At 48.6% G+C, this 18,701-nt stretch overlaps 1 protein-coding gene and 1 non-coding gene across 5 annotated transcripts; one reads left to right on the forward strand and one right to left on the reverse strand.

Annotated features, from left to right (window-relative positions):
* Positions 1 to 6,735: 6,735 nt before the first annotated feature.
* Positions 6,736 to 17,746, reverse strand: PHB1 (prohibitin 1). Of its 4 annotated transcripts, none has more exons than XR_014080191.1 (8): positions 17,714 to 17,746; positions 16,363 to 16,477; positions 14,730 to 14,891; positions 12,044 to 12,186; positions 11,792 to 11,908; positions 9,509 to 9,604; positions 7,116 to 7,872; positions 6,736 to 7,032 (listed from the first exon to the last, which is right to left on the reverse strand). XR_014080191.1 is itself a non-coding variant. In XM_081582566.1 (7 exons), exons 2-7 carry the CDS (start codon positions 16,448 to 16,450, stop codon positions 7,660 to 7,662), a joined length of 819 nt encoding a protein of 272 aa, XP_081438692.1. In that variant the 5' UTR covers positions 16,451 to 16,477; positions 17,714 to 17,746; the 3' UTR covers positions 6,736 to 7,659. The 4 variants fall into 4 exon arrangements, 2 of the variants coding, with proteins under 2 accessions (XP_081438692.1, XP_081438693.1); XR_014080192.1 differs by having other exon boundaries at positions 17,546 to 17,746; XM_081582566.1 differs by having other exon boundaries at positions 6,736 to 7,872.
* Positions 12,771 to 12,852, forward strand: LOC145543989 (small nucleolar RNA SNORA36 family). The gene has a single exon (XR_014081217.1). It is a non-coding gene; the product is annotated as a small nucleolar RNA SNORA36 family (small nucleolar RNA).
* Positions 17,747 to 18,701: the final 955 nt, after the last annotated feature.

Below are 18,701 nucleotides of genomic sequence, written 5' to 3' on the forward strand. Positions count from 1 at the left end.
GCTTTCTGAGTGCTAAATCAAGCCTCCTACCTCAAGACATCTGGGCTCCAGGGAGAAGGAGCCTGGAACTCAACTCCTCCAACATCTTCTTGTTTGAATCAATCCAGGGGCAGACCCATGACGGCCCCTATGCCCCCTCTTCAATAACTGGCCTCGAATCAGGGGCCTGTAGATGCCCATATAAGTTTTTTGATATCTGACGTTAGAGAGAGGCAGGCAGCCCCTTCAAACACAAGTAGGGATAAGAACGAGGAGATCTGGGGCATGTCCTGTGTGCTGGGCCCTGTGCTGAGCATTTCCACATCTGTCATCTCACTTATTCTTCAACAACCCTGAAATGTAGATATTTGTGTCCTTAGTTTTGATGAGACAAAAAGGATGGTTAAAGTTGATGAGTAATTTACCCAAGGTCTCCCAAACTAGCAAGTGGCAGAGTCAGAATCCCAACACGAATCTTTCTGATTCTAGAACCCATAATCTTTTACAAACTTTGTTTTCTTCTGGGGTGAGAAACCTGGGACTTCCAGGCCAGCTCAGAGTTTCACAGTGTCAGCAAGGCTAATGTAGTGCCTTGGCATGAGGGCCTTAGAAGGCATAGGTGCTGTCTCTGCCTCCCAAGTGCTATGGTCTAGCTGGGGATTGAAGTGTGCCCACGAAAGGAATGAAGACCCCACACGCATTTGCACACCTGTGAGTGCCAAGGATTTACAGGACAGGGGCTCCCGGATATAGAATCCTAGAAGCTGAGAGATGGGATAGAAACAGTACTAGACGGAGGGTGGATGCTGGATTCCACCCTTGGCCTTACCACCTGCATCCTGTGGGATATTGGGCAAGTCTCCTCCCCTCCTCCCCCAAATGAAGGGGATGTTCCTGAAGCCCTGAAAATCTTCTGTTCAATTCTGTGCTGTTGTGACTGCAGTGGAGATCCCCAAAGGAAGCGAGTGAGCTGGAGGGTTGTGGACATGGGAGAGGGAAATAGCATTTTACACTGAGAGGCCGGCGGAAGCAAGCAAGATAAAGAAGCCATCGTTAGCCAGAGACGGCAAGCTCCTCTGTTCTTGAACGCTTGGTGGAGAACAGGGTTGGCACAATCTACAGTGAGGAACATCTGTGGGTTCTTTTGGGGTCTCTGATTGTCTAGGATAGACACTGTCTTAACCAAGAGACTCTCCCACCCAGCAGCTAAATGTCCCAGAGGCCCCATCTCTGAAGTCATTGCTGCACCAGGCTCCCTTCCTTGGCTGTGGCCTCACCTGGCTTGAAAAGGACAGTCCAGCAGCAAACGCTCCTGGAGGGCAGACAAATGGAAAAGAAGTAGTTTTACCCCAGGCCTGGAGATCCTCAGACCCCTCAGTGACTATGGGGCTGCCTAATTCCCATCTGTTGCCTACCCCATTCCCACTCTGCCTATTCCAGAACCATGTGCAGCCACGGAGACAGCTGGTGTTATAAGTCTGTGTGCCGGGGCCTCAATGTTACTTTGCTTCCCAGTTCACTGTAGCCTCGGACACAGTCAAGGACTTGGGTGACAATTACATTGCATCTGAAATAAAGCCCTCAGGCCTGAGACTTCCAAATTTCAGGGTTCACCCCATCTTTAAGGCTATCTAATCTTAAGTCAGAGGTCAGCAAACATTTCCTATAAAGGGACAGACAGTAAATACTGTAGGCTTTGCAGGCCATAAAATCTTGGTTATAAGTATTCAAGTCTGCTGCTGTAGTGCAAACGTGCATAGTTATTTTCCAATGAAACCCTACTTACGAACACTGAAGGTTGAATTTCATATCTTTTTCGTGTGTCACAAAATAGTATTCTTTTGATTTTCTCCAACTATTGAAAACCAGTGAAAACCACTGTTAGCTCATGAGCTGTACAAAAATAAGCAGTGGGCTGCATGTGGCCTGCATGCCAGACTTTGCCAGCCCCTGACCCGAATGTTTGCAGCTCATTCAGGCAAATTTAGATGGTCCAAGCCTGTCATCAATAAAAGGCTTTTCCGGCTAATCCAGGGTTTGTCTGATCTTCCCTGGATGACAACAGCTTCCAGTTCCTTCAAAGTAGCCTTGCCCTTTTAGCTCTACTCTCTCTTCCAAAGTAGCTTGATTGGAGGATGCTGGAAATACACCCTCCTCCTTCTCCACACAGTGTCCTGGGCAAAGTCGTCCACTTTCAAATCTAAACTAGCTTCCCCAGGCCAGTACATTTCCATTCTCTCTTCCAGCCATGTGCACCTGGGCCTTGCCAAAGCATCCCAGCCTCTACCAGCTGGGACAGGCCTCTTCACTCCTTTTTTGTTCAATCCTCAACCCCTCTGTTGCCAGAGTTCCAGAGCTAAAGTCTTTTGAATAAAAGGAGATCTTATGTGTAAAGAAAGGTGGGAAGAGGTCAGCCACAGGCGAATTCCTGGGGAAGAAGGATTTTAAGCTGGGCTTGAGACAAAAATGGATGGGGATTGAAAGAGGGAGGTGAGAGAAGGAGAGGGGCTCCAGAGAGAAGCAAGGGAGGGTGAGCTGTGGGCAGAGGAGAGTGAGAGGAGAGTCTGCACACGCTGGCCGCAGGAACTGAGAGGGTGGTGGGACCTTTGTGGATGGGTCGGTCTGCAGGACTGTGAGCCCTGCTTCAGAGCAGCCTGAGGCTACTTAACATAATGGCGGGGGGTGCGGGGGAAAGCCCTCACCTCACCTCTAACCTCAACCCTGTATGTCTATTCTTCATCTCTTCATCTGACTGACAAACATTCAGTAACTCCCACCAAGAGCCAGGCATGTTTGACTTGGGGGAAAAGGTCACGGGGGTTGGGGGAAAGAAGAGGAAGGGGAAATGTTGACTCGCATAAGGGTCCTGCCCTCCTTAAAGGTAGGGCTGGAGGGAGAACACACACACCTGCAACCCAAATGAGCACGAAGTGCCTCACGGGACTGTGGATCAGGGAAGTTTTGTGTGTGTTAGAGAAAGAATCTGAGCTAGCACTCAGAGGAGGTGAAGGAGGAAACAGACAGAACAGGCTCCATCTTGAAAGCAGGACTCCATCTTGGGCCGGACTGTGGACTTTGAGCTATATGTCCAGTACCTATGGAAACGACATACCAACTGGAAAACCAGGCCCCTGGAAGGAAGGCTCTCCATCGCCTAAAAGAATACCCTAATTATCTGTGTAACCAAATAGAATCATAAATTCTATTATGCTTATTGGGGTATGACCACAGGCCTATTGATAATTGTCCACCATTAACTACCTAGGCTTAGGCATATGAATCACGGGTTAACTTTGATTGTATCTTTCTTTTCCTTTGTTCAGGCTAGTTTCAGGAAATTTGAGGAGGTGGGTTTGGTCACGTACACTTAGGGTATATAAGGTTTTCACAAAAACTGGTTGGGGTCCTTGGCTAAGAGGAGACTCTGCCTTGGGCCCGCCGGTGTAATAAACTGCACTCCACTATCTGCATTGTCCTTCTGAGTGAGTTTGTTTCCCAGAACGCGTGGCTACAACAGATGGGGACATCTGGACTTGTGAAATGTGGGGGCAGGGCTGACTGGAGGAAGTGCCACTGAGCAGAGGGGTGCAGTGAAAGTGGGGGATATGCCGACAGGGGCAAGGAACTCAGCTTGGTGTGTGTTTTCAAAGGGGGTTTTCACTGGCATTACATTTGGGACAACTTTTGTCGTGTGAATCTGTCCCATACGAAGTAGGCTTCATAGTGTCCCTGCCACCTCCACTCCCCATCACCTAATGCTAGAACCAGCTGCCCCTTTCCACTTGCATTTTCAAATAGCACTCCCCATCCCATGGGAGCCACTAGGTAGGTACGCGACAGTAAGCAGTCAAGTATGTTGGACTAGAAAGGCAGCGAGGGGAGGGCCTTGAATGCCAGAACAAGGTATTTGCACTTTATTAACCAAAGGAGGCTTCCCTGGTAGCTCAGCTGGTAAAAGAATCCACCTGCAATGCAGGAGACCCTGGGTTGATTCCTAGGTCGGGAAGATCCACTATAGAAAGGATAGGCTACCCACTCCAGTATTCTTGGGGTTCCCTCGTGGCTCAGCTGGTAAAGAATCTGCCTGCAGTGTGGGAGACCTGGGTTTGATCCCTGGGTTGGGAAGATCCCCTGGAGAAGGGAAAGGCTACCCATGTCAGTATTCTGGCCTGGAGAATTCCATGGACTGTGTAGTCCATGGGTCGCAAAGAGTCAGACACGACTGAGTGACTTTCACTTCACTTCAACCAAGGGAGGAGTGGCTGGTGAAGGTTTTTGAGGAGAAAGGGGAAGAGAGCTACTTAGAAAAATGAAGTTTGTTGACATATATTCATTACTGTGTATAAAATAGAAAACTAATGAGAACCTACAGTATAGCACAGGGAACTCTATTCAATGCTCTGTGGTGACCTAAACGGGAAGGAAATCCAAAAAAGAGGGGATATATATATATATATATATATGTATGTGTGCTAAGTCACTTCAGTCATGTTCGACTGTTTGTGACCTTATGGACTCTAGCCCGCCAGGCTCCTCTGTCCATAGGATTCTCCAAGCAAGAATACTGGAGTGGGTTGCCAGGCCCTCCTCCAGTGATCTTCCCAACCCAGGGATTGAATCCATGTCTCATTATTGCATTACAGGAGGGTTCTTTACCACTAGCGCCACCTGGGATATATATACATATAGCTGATTCATTTTGCTATACAGCAGAAACTAATACAACATTGTAAAGCAACTATACTCCAATAAACATTAATAAAGAAAAATGAAGTTTGGAACAGTGTGTAGGATGAACAGGAGGCCAGGGAAAGGCAGGGACATCAATTACATCTTCCTGTGACTGTCTCACCCAGGTTATTTTCAGTCAGGATGGGCTGCTTTGCCCACAGTACTGGCAGATGGCAAAGGTCAAGGGAGGGCCTAAACACTCTTCCCTGCTGATGGCTGGCCCACCGGCTCATTAGAAGAGCATTTGCTCAACAGGCTTGGACAATATTCCATTTTCTCTCTTTCAAATTGACCCACCTGGGGATGACAGCACAGCTCCTCCCACTTTGGTCCACACCAGCAGAACTTGTATAAAATGCAGCAACCTTTGAAGGTCTCCTTTCCCTGGTTCCCCCACTTCAGGGCCCCAACAAGGGAACTATTCAGCCTGACCAAAGGAGACAGGGATGAAGACGCTCCCTGCTTGGCCCCCTTCCTGGCCAGGACAGGACAAGGCTTTTGATCCAAGGCCAAGAGAATCCCGAGCTGATAAAAGCCCATTGTGGCAGTGTCTGGAGAAACCCGGAGGCCTTCAGGGGACTCTGGGGCTAAGCAGTTAACAGCCTTTGCACATTTGTGAAAAGAATTACTTGGCGGAAGCCGAGGCAGAATGAGGCCCCGGGCTACCACTGGCACCATCCATGGCAGGGAGGCTACAGACAAAATCAGCAGGAACTGGCCTGCCTGCTGCTGAAGGGCTGACCTGGAGGCAGAAAGAACCCAGAAGCTGGGGAGGGCTCCCCTCACACACCTGGGTGGGAAATCCAATCTCCTGCCAAATGCAAGAAACAAACTGCTCTTTTAAAAAGGGCCTGGGGAAGAGAGGCGCCTCCTGCACCGCACTCCCCGCCCCGCCAGGGTGTCCGGAGCAATAAACTGCAGGAAAGGAGGAAGGCCGCTGAGTGGAAGCAGGTCTGGAACCTATTTAGCAGTCAAGCTCTTTCTGCTCCAGTCTTCCAGCATTTTGAGCTCAGGCACCTTACCACTTGTAGGCCTCGCTACTCTTACAGCGAAAAACACAAGAAGGAAGAGTTATCCTGAGATAACAGATGCCAGGGAGGTGGTGAGGTGATGGGCTGAATGAGGCTCGCTCAGCACCAGAATGGTTTGGTGGGAAGTTCAGCTGAGGGTCACGAGCCCATCACACTCCTGTCAGCATGCTCACAGTGGTGGGAAGGGAGGTGATCCCCGCGGAGGGGCCCTGGAAAGGGAGCAGGGTGTAGTGCCGGGAAAACTCAGTCCCCAGCCCACCCCGAATCGGTGCATCTGTCCCCTTTCCCAGCTGACAGCTGGCCCTATCACTCTGGGAGAGGAAATGCAGAATCCAGGTCACAGACCAGCCTGCAGAGTCCTCTTACGAGGCCGTGCTCCATGGCCAGGTGGTGAGCCTGGGATTAAACCAAGAGCAGAGGTTAAAGCACAGTCAGTGTGGGTGCTGACAGCACACTGTTGTTCCTGTGTTGTTCCTGAAAGGATTTGAGGTGGGTGACCGGCACAGCTCATTTCTCAATCCTGCCCCCGCTCCCTCCGCCCTTCAAAGACCAAGGCCTTTCCACATCAAAGTAAAGCAGAATAGGCAATATAATCCCAGGACAGGCAAGGCACCTGAAGTCACCTACTGTCAGTCAGTCTAACCAGAGCACACTGAGGGCTTGGCACAGTGTATTTTATGTCAATCCCTCTTCCGGTCAGTGCGCCTATAACTCCCAACTCAAAGGTAACAAAGGAAGTTAACAAACCTCCATCCAACCTTACCTCCTAAGAACTCATGTCATGATAAACCTCACTTGACATCCCTGATTGATTCATTTCAGGCTGGGGATGGATCTGGAACATGGCAACCCAGAGTTTTCTGAAACCAAAGCATTTCCTGCCCTGCTGGAGAGTCTGTCCTCTCTGGTGATACAAATGTGCACACACAGACTGCTGGAATGTTCTGTCCTGAGCCCATGGCTCCCACAAACAAACAAACAAAACAAACTGAGCTAGAAGGTCTGGGTGTCATTTATTGACAGTAGTTTACACACATTTGTCTTCTTCCCATGGTCATTTCCTTCAAGGCACAGGCACAGAGCCCTCTAGAAGGGCAGCCTCTGAACCAGGGAGCCAGGAACACTGGATACACACGTCTTTGGCAGGCTCGTACAGCTCTGGCCGGATGCAATCCTTCAAGCTGGAAATCCGCTGGGTATTTGAGACATGAAGGTGGGAGGTGGAGAGAAGGCCACAGGACTCTCATCTCGGTCCAGGCCTGCTCTCTCTATTCAAATACATTCCAGGACTCTGGGGCAGGGGGAGAGCAAATCAAATCAGGCCCACCCACCTTCATGGAGGCAGATTCTTCAACCCATGCCGTTTGTACACACCTGCTTCTGCTGGTCCCGCAGTTAAAGAGCATCAGCTTTATGGTAAGAGATGGATCACTTCCTCTCTGACCCTCCCCAGCACCTCTCTTCAGGAACCACTGGAGAAACCTGAGGCCTGTGTTCACCATTCATCTGTGTGTGCCATCTTCCTCAAATCCTGAATGAAGGGTTGGTTGGAGGCTACAAGTTTACTCAGGCCTCCCACTGACTCCCAGCTCATTACACACAAGGCCCTGCTTTTCTTCTGCCAATTGTCAGTGCCTGAGCAGGAGTGCCAGCCGGCCCCAAAGACAGGAGCCAAGCTGGTCTGTGTAGGCACTTAGCAATTTTGGGTAAGGAAGTAAATAAAAAAAAGGGGATGGAAATGAGAAGAATCAAAGAGCTTCATCTGATTTAGTAATTAAGAGATCTGAGGTGATTTTACTTTTATTTCCTTCACTTTAAGCCAATCATGAAGTTTCACAGTGATTTCTGGGGCAGGAGAAGGAAGGTGGTGCTGAGCAACTTTGGGGCTGTGGTCCAGATGGCCCAGGAGGTGTGGGCCTCACTGGGGCAGCTGGAGGAGCACCGACTGCCCGGCGGGCAGGTAGGTGATGTTCCGCGAGCGCGACAGCTGGTATGCGATGTCTTCTGCGGCCTCCAGCTTGCGCAGCTCAATCAGGCCGTCGCCTGCAGTGGCGAGCGAGTTGGCAATCAACTCCGCCGCCTTGGAGTCTCCCTCTGCAGAGATGATGGCTGCCTTCTTCTGCTGCTCAGCCTGCGAGGGTGGAGGCAGAGACCAAGATGACACCCTGAGGCGTGGATGGAGGGTTACAGCCTCAAAGGACTGTGTTAGGCACCCTCTCTGGGTCCTGAATGAGCTCTGGGATTTTACCTCCCACTTCAGAAGGGCTCAACAAACACTGTTCACCCAATCCTCCTTTCCCCTGTCATGCCCACTGCTCACTACTATAGGGGCACGTTTCTGTTGGCTGTATAGAGAGCTATTGTATTTCAAAGTCCTCAATAACATTAACAGCAACTGAGGCCAGCCACCTACTCTGAGCCTGGAGGATCCTAGGCCAAGGAAAGCAAGAGAGAAAGAAAAGTAGACTAAATCCTCATCTTTCCCTCCAGGCCCAAGTCAAAGCAACTTTCATCAAAACCAGTGCAGCCAAGTAGGAGCAGCAGGCACAGGATGCTCCTTAGAGTGTGGGCTGAAGGGGTTCCTGACCAGGAACTTGGGCACCCAGTACAAGACCTCCTGGCTTTCCCAGCTCTTATCAACATGCTGACGTCTATCTACAATGCATGACCTCCAGAAGGGTGGGAGGAGAGCCCAGTGCAGAGCCTCTCTGAGATTAACACACAGCTGCTCAACTGAGACTCTGGGGCTATTCACTCAACAAATGTTTATGGATACCTAGTATCTACCTCAGGCACGGTTCTGGACATGTTCTAGATGCTGGAGAGAGACAGAAAAAAGAAAAAAAAATCTCCACCCACACGGAGTCTATATTCTCTTAAGTTAAACGTCTACCCATTTCTCTCTCGGAGAAGGCAATGGCACCCCACTCCAGTACTCTTGCCTGGAAAATCCCATGGACGGAGGAGCCTCTTAGGCTATAGTCCATGGGGTCGCTAAGAGTCGGACACGACTGAGCGACTTCACTTTCACTTTTCCCTTTCATGCACTGGAGAAGGAAATGGCAACCCACTCCAGTATTCTTGCCTAGAGAATCCCAGGGACGGGGGAGCCTGGTGGGCTGCCGTCTATGGGGTCACACAGAGTTGGACACGACTGAAGCGACTTAGCAGCAGCAGCAGTAGCAGCATTTCTCTCTCTTTGCCTGATTCTAAGAACTAAGGCATCTTGGATTAGGAATAAAAATCCAAGTGTATTAGTGGTGGGGAGAAGGAGATACATGAAATAAATACACCTTTGCAAAGACTAGAAGACCAGGCCCTGTGCAAATCCACTGCATCCCAGCACACTCTGACACATCTGGATGGATTTAGTGCTTGAAAAAAATCCAGCGACAATAGTGTATCTGGTGCAACGTTTGATCCTTTGGGCTGTCAGCTTTCACTGTGTAACCACGGTTAAAAATGACTTCCCAGTGAAGCTGAAAATATTCCAGAAGAAACATTTTTATTTGTGGGAGAGTGTTTTTGATCTTAGGGACGTGGAAAAGAAATTACTCTTCAATGATTTAGGAACATAACCTCACATATCCCTGACTAGACCCTAAAGACTCTGGAACCAATTGCAGGAGTACAGTCCTTTCAATCCCCTTCCGATGATCCCGGAAGAAGAGATGACAGATGATGAATTTCCAGGCCACCCAGCAAACGAGGCGGCTTAGCACAGGAGAAAGGGGAGAGAGGCTCCTGCCATCTGGTTGAGCACTCACCTTTTCCACCACAAATCTGGCCCTCTCTGCTTCCTGCTGAGCCACCTGTTTGGCTTCCACCGCTTCTGTGAACTCCTTCCCGAAGGTCAGATGCGTCTAAGGGGAGAGAGTGAGAGCAAGATGAGGCATTGTAATTGCTTCAACAGGGCTGCTGCAGAGCCCCCATGGCGGCTGGAGGAAGAGGCCAGGAATGGCTCTAGCAGCTGGAGATAGCATGAGGCCAGAACACCCTTCCACCTCCACATCCGTGTCCAAACTGAGTTCACAGCCCAGAATCCCCAGCTGCCCAAAGTGCTCCTGTTCATCACTGTCATCCTCAGGTAGGAAACAGCCAGTGGGCACCAGAAGGTGTCTACTCAACTGACCGCCTCCCTAGGAGGAGACCTGCGGGCTCCAGGACCCCCACCACCGACTAGCGCTCTGCCAAGGTCCTTTGATGGCCTGTTCAAAGCCCCCAGAGAGACCAGATGGAAAACTGAGCCCCTGAGAGTGAGGAATGCAGCTGGTTCTCAAGGATTCACGAGTGTGAGGCTCTCTGCTTATAGATTAACCAGTCCACTGCTTTCTCACAGCATCTCCATCACAAAACAGGAAGAAGACGAGTGAGACTTCCAAACCATGATTTTGCAAATCACAGTGATCCTTATGAGCAAGTGCTTCTGGTAAAGGGTTTAAAAGAAAGAGAAAGCAGGTAAAGATTATTGCTTGGGGTGAAGGTTTAAAATGCTGATTATGCATAGGCCTTCCCTAGTAACAGAAGCGACCAAGTGCAAACAACGGGAACAGAGCTCAGCACTCCTAAAGCCTAATCTCATTTATTTAGCTAACTTTTTATTAAATGGGAAGAATAAAGGGGAGAATAGTATGGGTTTTCAAATTCTACTTGTTTCATTCCACCCCCACCCTCCCAACCTCTGCTTTAAAAAAAAAAAATAGGCAGCTCAAAACCTCTTCTGGAGAGTAAATTGCAGTCCATTGTCTTTTTAGAATTTTTAACACTCCTGACTGTTAAACTGCAGCTGTTCTACCTTGCTTGCTCCATTTCTGGACTCTTGTTCAAAGTTTGGGGAAGAAAATACAATCCTGAGAAATGAAAATGAAATGTGCAATTAAGGAATAAAATTTCTTTCCAGAAGGGCCAGCTGAAGGCAGCAAACTCCCCATGAAATCTAATTTTCTCCTCACACCTCTTAGACACTGTTTCTTGTGGTCAACCCGCATTTCTCCAGAATGGACTATGTGGTTAAAATTTAGCAAAATGCCAAGGTTCTCCTTAGGTTTTTACTTACTATGTTCTCATGGCCAAGGTGTTTAGATTAACACTAAGTGGGAGGGCCTGAGAAACTGCTCCGGTCACAAGGGCCAAGTAGCTGCAGCCTGAGAAACTGCTCCGGTCGCAAGGGCCAAGTAGCTGCAGCCTGGCGTCTAGCCAGTAGAGGGAACCCAAAAGCCTTCCACGGAGGCAGTGCCCTGGGGTGAGCAATGGGTGTGCACAGGGTAACTGTTTAAACAGCTGCACAGATGCTGAGTGGGAAACAGTGCCTTTCCCCAGCGACGCGCAGGAGAACGGAACAGGAAACACTCTACCTCACTACCCGAACAAATCACTCCAAATGATTTTTCCCAGAGAATCAGAAACACGACCCCTTTCCCTCACCCTCCCTGATCTGAAATGCTATCCTGCCTGTATTGCTTTCTGTCTGCACTGCAGCATTCAATGTCATATAAATACACACACCACACAGTCTCAAGAGGGTAACTCATGCCTCAGAGATGCCCCCATATCAGGCTTTGGGGGACAGAACCATTCATTTACACTCTATCACCTTTCATGGGGAGTTCTCAAAGTTCACGTCACTGCACTTCAAACCCTAGGTGTTAGGAAATTCCCAAGGGTCAGGCTGGGAGGTCTGTGCAAGGGAGAAAAGACTATCCAAGCTGCTCCCTAGCCTCTACCAGGGAGTTTCTGTCTGTGTCAAACGAGGTAAACATGACAACACTTCCTGGGGAGCTGTGAGGAACACTCAGTCTGGGGAAGGCAAAAAATCTAGTGGCTAGGGACCACCTGGGTAGGACCAAATATCAAAATAGAAATGTCTGTGGCACAGGGGTGGTAAAAGAATCCTCATCTGAAAATAAACCCAAGGAGACTGTCTCATACCACTAAGAAGGTTCCATGTTTTCAAGTCTTCATCAAGGAAAGTGGAAGGTAGGACCTCACAGTATCTACCCAGAAATGGAGCCAGGCACCCCCACCCCCCACAGGCTCCCCAAGTCCCTTACCAAGGATACATCATCCAGGATGAGCCCAAAGGTCGCTGCTCGCTCTGTGAGGTCATCGCTCACCTGTCTGGAGACCAGCTCTCTCTGAGTGATCAGTTCTCCAGCATCAAAGCGAGCCTGGTTCCAAGGGAAGGCAGAGGAGCCAGTCATGATTGCAAAGAAGTAGAATCCCAATCAGTCATCACCAAGCTCTTCCTGCTACCGAGTGCGCTCTTGGGGGCTTGGCTCGAGGCCGAGGCCCTGCTCACTCACCACCACGGACTTGAGGATTTCTGTAGTGATGGACGGCAGCACGCGCTCGTCATAGTCCTCTCCAATGCTGGTGAAGATGCGAGGAAGCTGACTAGCAACCGGCCGGAAGAGGATGCGTAGGGTAATGTTGACGTTCTGTAGATCTGAGGGCAGGGCCCAAATGCTGGAGTTAAAAATACAAATCACATGCCCTCCTATGACCTCCCCTATGCCAATCTGCTACCATTTGTAAGTAAAGTTGCTGATTAACAAACCCTTCAAGGTGAGGTGCACAGGTTCATGGTTTCTTTGGTAGAGAACTCAGCAGAGCACCAGCGCTAATAACTTCCAAAGGATTATGGTGATGACAGCTTCTCCGTGTCCTGAATGCCCTCTGACATGAGCAAATTCAGATTATAGGTCTAGTAGGTGCTGTGGAATCTCTGGAATACCGAATATTTTAAGCAAAGAGATAGGCCAATGCCAACAATTCTAGGATAAGGCCTCTCCAAGGCCGGGTAAATGTGGCTGAAGGCGGGAGTATGCCTCGGAGAGGTGACTGTGGGTCCAGTGGACTAGCAGTCCTGGGCCTGGCTGCTGCCTTAGCTCTGATGTTTACCTATTACGCGGCCTCACTGAGCCTTAGCCTCTCTCAGCTTATTTCCTCATCTGTAAGAACGGGGATGATATCATCTGCCTTCCAGGCAAGTTGGGGAAAACTGGAGGAAACAGATATAAAAGCACTCTGTCCTTCGGGACATTAAAACACAGGCTGGGGTGTATGTGGATGGAGACTGTTACTCTATTCGTTTACTCCCTAGCCTACGGATATGAAAAAAGAAAAAAATAAAATAAAAAATAAAAGCACTCTGTCAAATATGCAACAGAGGTGAGGGCTTATCAGACTCATTGAGAAGCCGCTTCTCATTACCAGTCAAAGGACCCAGGGAATTACAACTTCCCCCGACAATCCAGTTGAGCCTGGAGCTGAGGCACTGCTTGCAGTCATCAACAACATGGGACCAAGTGCCCATGAGATGAGTTCTGAACCAGGCACCAGGGTGGGAAATGGTTACACACGTGCTCGTTAAGGCTTTTAAGTTAAAATAAGATGTTTCTTAATGAACCCCACCCCACTGTTGATTTCCTCTGATGTAGTAGGCAGGCCAGACCCTTTACAGGAGGCTCGTCCCCTCCCTCGTTGGGAGAAACAGGACACATTAGACGATACCCTGTCCTCTCCACTGTCCAATACACCTCTCATTTTCAAGCACCAGCACAGACACCCGTTCCTCAGTTCCCCTTTGCTCCCCTACGTGCTGCACTCACCATGCCCCATTCTTAATGCCTGTCCACGTCTGTCTCCCTAGCTAGATAGAGCTCCTAAAGGCTCCTGCCTTACTCATCACTGAACTACCCCACCCTCCGACCCACAACAAAGCCTGACACTACTATAGAAAGCAAACATCTGCCGAGCACCAGCAACATCCAAGCGATCCTCTCCTCCCGCACAGAAAGGTGACGGCCGAGCCAGCACCTGCCGCGCCATTTGCTGCCATGCACCTCTGTGTGTACGATGCGGGGGGAGAACCGTGATAGCAGTTCATTTCAGGCTCCAACTAGGGAGTCACTGGCACGTCAGACACCAGATTGCTCTAAGGCACATGGGCCTTGGCCCAGGAGGTAACAGTGTGACGGCAGCACTGCTGGAAACACAGGCCTTGGCAAGCAAGAGAAAGGGTAAGTCAGCTGTGAAGGCAAACACAACGGCTGGAGATCAGTTTACAGTCACCCTGGAGGAACAAGAACTGATGGGAAGGGTCAACCAAGAGAGAGAGCAAAGGCACATTCAGATTTCTTTAAAACTGGATCGGTATGCAACTATTGAAATATATCTGTTCATTTCTCTAAATTTGTACAGTTGTGTGTGTATCTTGAATATACAGGCACACCTCATTTAATCGTGCTTTGCATACACCGTATTTCCTACAAACTGAAGGTCTGGGGCAACACTGTATCAAGCAAGTTTATCACCACCATTTTTCTAACAGCACCTGCTCACTTCATGTCTGTGTCACATTATAAAAAATATTTATTTGGGTCTTAGTTGTGGCACGCGGGATCTTTTGCTGGGATACGGGGACTCTCTAGTTGTGGCTCGTGTGCAGCCTTAGTTGTGGGATCTTAGTTCACTGACTGGGGATCAAACTGGTATCCCCTGCATTGCAAGGCAGATTCTTAACTACCAATAAAATCTCTGAGTTACATTTTGGTAACTCTTACAATATTCCAAACTTTCCCAATATTATTACATTCATTATGGTGATCTGTGATGTTACTACTATAATTCACTGAAGGCTCAGATGATGGTTAGCAATTTTTAGCCATAAAGTATTTTTTAATCACGGTATGTACACTGTTTCTTTAGAGATAAAGCTATTGCACCTGTAATAGGATACAGTATGGGATAAACATCTATATGCACTGGGAAACAAAAATATTTGTGTGACTCACTTTATTACAACATTTGCTTTGTTGCAGGGGTCTGGAACTGAACTCATATCTCTTGAGGCATGCTTGTATATTTCTTTCTCTGTAGCCATATAAAACTCTTCAGGAAAAATATTTAGGGAAGTTCAACCCATTCTGGATCCCACAGCACCCATTCCACACACTCTGCGTTACCTGACCCACAGATGAGACTCACCTTTGCTACCAGTGATTACTGGCACGTTACGTGGTCGAGAGCGGCAGTCAAAGATAATTGGTTTCTGTACCCAAGGGATGAGGAAGTGAGTCCCTTCTCCTACGACAATGTCCTGCACTCCCCGGAACCGGTCAAAGATGACAGCTCTGTGCCCAGCATCCACTGGGAATGAAGGATAACAATGGGTCAGAAAAATCCCCTCACCCTTTAACCAAAAGGATCGTGTCTGATAGACCCCTGGTGTTTTCTGTTCCTATAGTAGGTCTCTTGCTCTGTCTTCCCACACTTCAGGACTCCAGAGGCTTCTTAACAGCTACAAAACAAAGCAATCACTCCCTGTGATTCCCATGTCCTCCCAAGGACTTCGGTAACAGGATCTATTCTCAGCATTCTTCCTCCTTGAAACAACTGGCTGCTGATTTTCTGATTAACCACTCCACCCGTGAACTCCCACCAACACATTCCTAGGAACCAGCTCCCAAAACTTCCTTCTAAAACTCAGTCCATCCTGGTTCCAATTTAACCCAGTGTTCTCAGCAGTAGCACCCTTCCTATGGCAATCCTAAAATTTGGAAGTCCTCATTTTTTTCTTTCCAACAGCTTGGTTTCTCTAAAGTCTGCAGGGGTTATAGAGCTGTCTTGCTAATTTCAGAGAGAAATTAACGATAGTGATTACAGTCTAGCTATGCAGGGTGGCCAAAAAAATCAGAGTATAATGCTGGGCCACAGAAGCAGAGCAGGCTTTTCTGATCAGCCGCTTTCTGTCTCTGCCTTTTTGGACTTTATAGTTGGTCCAGTATCTTCACTCTGAAAGTAATCCTCCTGCTGTCAGAGTCTCGCGTGAGATGGGTCAATCTACTGCTGTTTTCCAACAGTGAAAAGTTAAGAGAATATCAAAGCAGGAGGGGTCTTAGACATAAACTAGTTCAATCCTGCTGCTTGACCAACGAGAAAGCTGAGGCTTATGAAGGGGAAGGTGACTTGCCTAAGGTCACACAGGAAACTGGAAGAAAACCTAGCTATTTTTATTTTTTAAATTTTTGGACACACTGTTCCACCTGAAGGATCTTAATTTGCCAACCAGGGACCAAACCTGCACCCCCTGCAGTGGAAGGACAGAGTCTTAACCACTGGACTGCCAGGGAAGTCCCCAAAAGACAGCTTAAAGCCTGGTTACGCTGTTAAAAGCTGGGCAATGCATTTCAAAGACATTTTCTCGGCAACAACGCAACTAGAGCAGACCAAAAGTTTCTGCTCAGATCAAGGTCACCAAAGATCTAAAGCCCTTGCTGAGTTACTCCCCACACAGGCAGAAGAGAACAGACTCTTCATTTCAACTGGCCAGCAAAATCCTGACACACTGATGCAGCATCACTTTAACAAGAGAAGGTGAAAACCGCCCACTAAGTTGGGAGGCTCTTTGTAAATAAAGGCTCTGAGAGAACCTATGGCTACAAGGACAGAGGTTCTGATGACAAGGCCATCATATGGTGCAGGATGGCAGCAGGTGAGCCTTCTTGGTCACAAATATATTCACAGCAAGTGGCTGCCAACAGGAGTGTCACATGGGCTAGGCAGACCAATGAAAATCCTCTGGCAAAGGTCAGTGACCCCCCACCCCTCAGTGCCTCACCATTATACAAAGCAGAGTTCACCACGCCTCCTGCAACGGCTAAGGCAAGACCAAACTTGCCAATGGACTCAAACACTTTGGCAGCCATGTCTCCTTTGGCTGGACCCACTCACACCTAAGGGTGTAAAAACAAAACAAACAAAACAACTCAATCTCCAATCCTCAGAGGAAGCCATCTCTGAAGCATTACATGCATTTCTCAAGCTAGCTATTTATTTCCCCACTCCTGAGAGCTCTAAATCTTCAACTGAAAGACATTTCATAAATAACACTCTGCAGCTTGTAAAAGTGTGTAATCAATTCCTCTGATCTTCTTTTTCCTCTGCTTTCTTCTTTTTCTACTACTTAAGAAATGGCGTCTGGGGTAGCGGTTCAAAATGGGAAGGAGGCATGGGCTGGATTACCCATAGAAAACTTAGCACCATACCAAAACAGCCTCTCATCTCCTGGACTTGCAGGCCCCAGAAGAGAGGCTGTGGGGTTGGTTCTGTGCGATTTTGATTCAGAAAAGAACGTGATTCCAACAACGAAACAACAGTAGCAGCTAACTTTTACAATAGGCAGTCTTCTAACAGCAATTTGTGTATTTAATCTTCACATCAACCCCTATGACGTAGAGGACTACACAGATGAGGAAACGGAAGCACAAAGAGAGGTTAAATTACAAGAGAAGCCTAAGATCAGGCGGCTATGAAGGAGGCAACCAGGATTAGAACCTGGAGGTCTAATTCTAGAAGACACAGCTTAACTCCTCACCACTGTTTCTCAACATCAGGTATTAAGAATGAATGACCTGTTATTATGGAAGCAGGCCCTGGATGACGTTCTGGGGCCAAGAAATCACGAGAAATAAGACGGCCAAAAAGGTACTAAACAGCTGCACCGCGAGCAACAGCCCTGGAACAGGTGGGGCTAGGGGCAGAAGCGGGGTGGGCGGAAGCGCGGCTGACCTCTCTACTACAATCTGCTCTTGCACTTAAACTTTGTCTTTCCCCGCCCCATCGTCGTCGTGCAGTTCAGCCTAATCCCCTCCTTCTCAGGCCTCAACTTCTGAGTATCTTCATTCTATCCGTGCACTTAACTATTCCATTCCCGTGATCAGGACGCCCAGTCCTGACCCCTCGGCCTTTCCATTCCTAATAGCTTCTGGATTATTCCTCACCCTGCCCCCATGCACACCTACCTCACTCCACGCAACTCCTGGCTCCTCCCAGGCTCACCCCCTTCCCCTCCGACACGAGGCGGACCCAGGCACACACCCCGCCCTCCCAAACTTGAGGCGAATGGAAACGCAGAGCGGGACTGCAGAGGCGTCGGGACACGGACCACAGCCGCTCCCGACCATTCTCACCTGCTTCCACTCTGACCTCCACATGAATTCCCCAGAAACACAGACTGCGCGTGCGCCGGACAGCTCCTCCACGTCCCCGCCCTACTTCCAAGATTCGCTCTTCGGATTGGTGGAAACGAGCGCTATGCATTCTGGGAAGGGTGGCTTGCTGCCTTACTGTTGTTCCCAGGCTCATCGCAGATGAACTACAATTCCCAAAAAGCCATGCAGGGGCTGAATCGCGCTGAAAAACCTTTTGTCTTTGGTGGTACTGAAGGCCCGGAGGTTGCCGCAAAGCATTTGGGGGGTTGTAGTTTCTTGGGGGATAAATGCACGTGCCTGTTGTGAACTGAAGCTGGAGGCTACCAGAAAATGAGACCTAAGGCCTTCAAAAAGAGTAGGTGGGCCTCCTGGCTGGTGGACGAGATGGGCAAGGGCAAGTTTATGGCTGATGAGAGAGGGCGGGTGTGCACGTGGGATAAAGTTGTGAAGTAACTGGTGGACTGAGAGACAGAGGAGCTCTCTTCTTTCCAAAGCCGTGTCTAGAAGCCACCTGAGTTGTAAGACATTGATTGCCAGAGTCAGAGAGAACCTTAGAAACCATCTGGACTAGAAAATAAGGTCCAGAGAAAGAAAGGGAGTCATTCAGGGTCATGCAACAATTTAAAATAGGGATTGGGCTGAAAGTCTAGGTTCCATGGACACATTTTTTTAAAAAGTCTTATTTGGAGAAGTTGCAAAGATAGTACAAAGAAGATGTGTAATCTTTACTCAGATTCACCTACCGCTAAGAATTTGCTCCATTTACTTTTTTGATCTAAAGCAATAAAGTAGCCAGTTATTTTATCAGCAAATTGGGTTTACTTGAGAACAGCAAAGAATTGTAATTCTAGGTGAGCAATCTGTGGCAACCCACAGGCAAGTCTGCAGAACAAGGAAGAGGACTTTTTTTTTTTAGTGGAGAAGGATGACTTGGAAGGGACTGTCATAAACAAAGAGTTAGAGGAAA

The sequence above is a fragment of the Giraffa tippelskirchi genome, chromosome 3, assembly GCF_054371585.1.
Source record: "Giraffa tippelskirchi isolate mGirTip1 chromosome 3, T2T-mGirTip1v1.2.pri, whole genome shotgun sequence".
Classification (NCBI taxonomy): domain Eukaryota; kingdom Metazoa; phylum Chordata; class Mammalia; order Artiodactyla; family Giraffidae; genus Giraffa; species Giraffa tippelskirchi.